The sequence below is a fragment of the Cariama cristata genome, unplaced genomic scaffold (assembly GCF_000690535.1).
Source record: "Cariama cristata isolate BGI_N322 unplaced genomic scaffold, ASM69053v1 scaffold42269, whole genome shotgun sequence".
Lineage (NCBI taxonomy): Eukaryota > Metazoa > Chordata > Aves > Cariamiformes > Cariamidae > Cariama > Cariama cristata.
Genome location: NW_009638224.1, coordinates 1 through 625, shown reverse-complemented (window position 1 = coordinate 625; position 625 = coordinate 1). Strand labels below are relative to the sequence as shown.

The following is a 625-nucleotide window of genomic DNA, read 5'->3' as shown; positions in this document are numbered from 1 at the left end:
AGACCCTTCGGAAGGCGACCTGGAGGGACGCCACGGAGCAACGCCTCCGGCAGCTCCCCACCAAGAAGTAGATGAAGGGGTTGATGCTGCTGTTGATGCAGGCGAGCAGGAAAACCACCTGGGAGGGCACCGCGGTGTAGCTGAACTGCTGCTGGAAATTCCAGATGTTGAAGGGAATCTCCATGATGAGAAAGAAGAGGATGATGAGGAAGATAACGATGTAGAGCCTCCTGAGTGGGCACTGCTGGGAGGCACACAGGACCTTAATGAAGAGGATTGTGCTGGAAATGACCATGAGTGGGGCAAAGATGAGGAAGCTGCGGACGTACATGGAGATGAGAGCCATCCGGCAGTGCTCGAGCTGGTGTGAGAGACACAGAAAAGTAACGGTAGCAAAGACAGCGATGGAGAGGAACCAGCAAAGTGTACGCACCATGGCCAACAGGGGCCGATGACGGCGGCAGCGGTACCAGAGCGGGAAGAGGATGGATGCACACGTCTCGATGCTGATGGCAGTCATGAAGTACAGGCCTGTGTTGTAGGAGAAGAGCAAGACATGGGAAAGCAAATTCAGGTACAGCGTGGGCAGGATAGTGGAGCAGGAGGCATTCTCTATCATGTAGAG

General features: G+C 54.9%; 1 protein-coding gene across 1 annotated transcript; it reads right to left on the bottom strand.

Moving 5' to 3' along the window:
• Nucleotides 1–7: 7 nt before the first annotated feature.
• On the bottom strand, nucleotides 8–622 carry LOC104168150 (proto-oncogene Mas-like; the record flags this gene model as incomplete). Its single annotated transcript, XM_009708628.1, has 1 exon — nucleotides 8–622. A coding segment is annotated over one exon (615 nt), but the record flags the coding sequence as incomplete, so codon positions are not given.
• Between the last annotated feature and the right edge of the window lie 3 nt (nucleotides 623–625).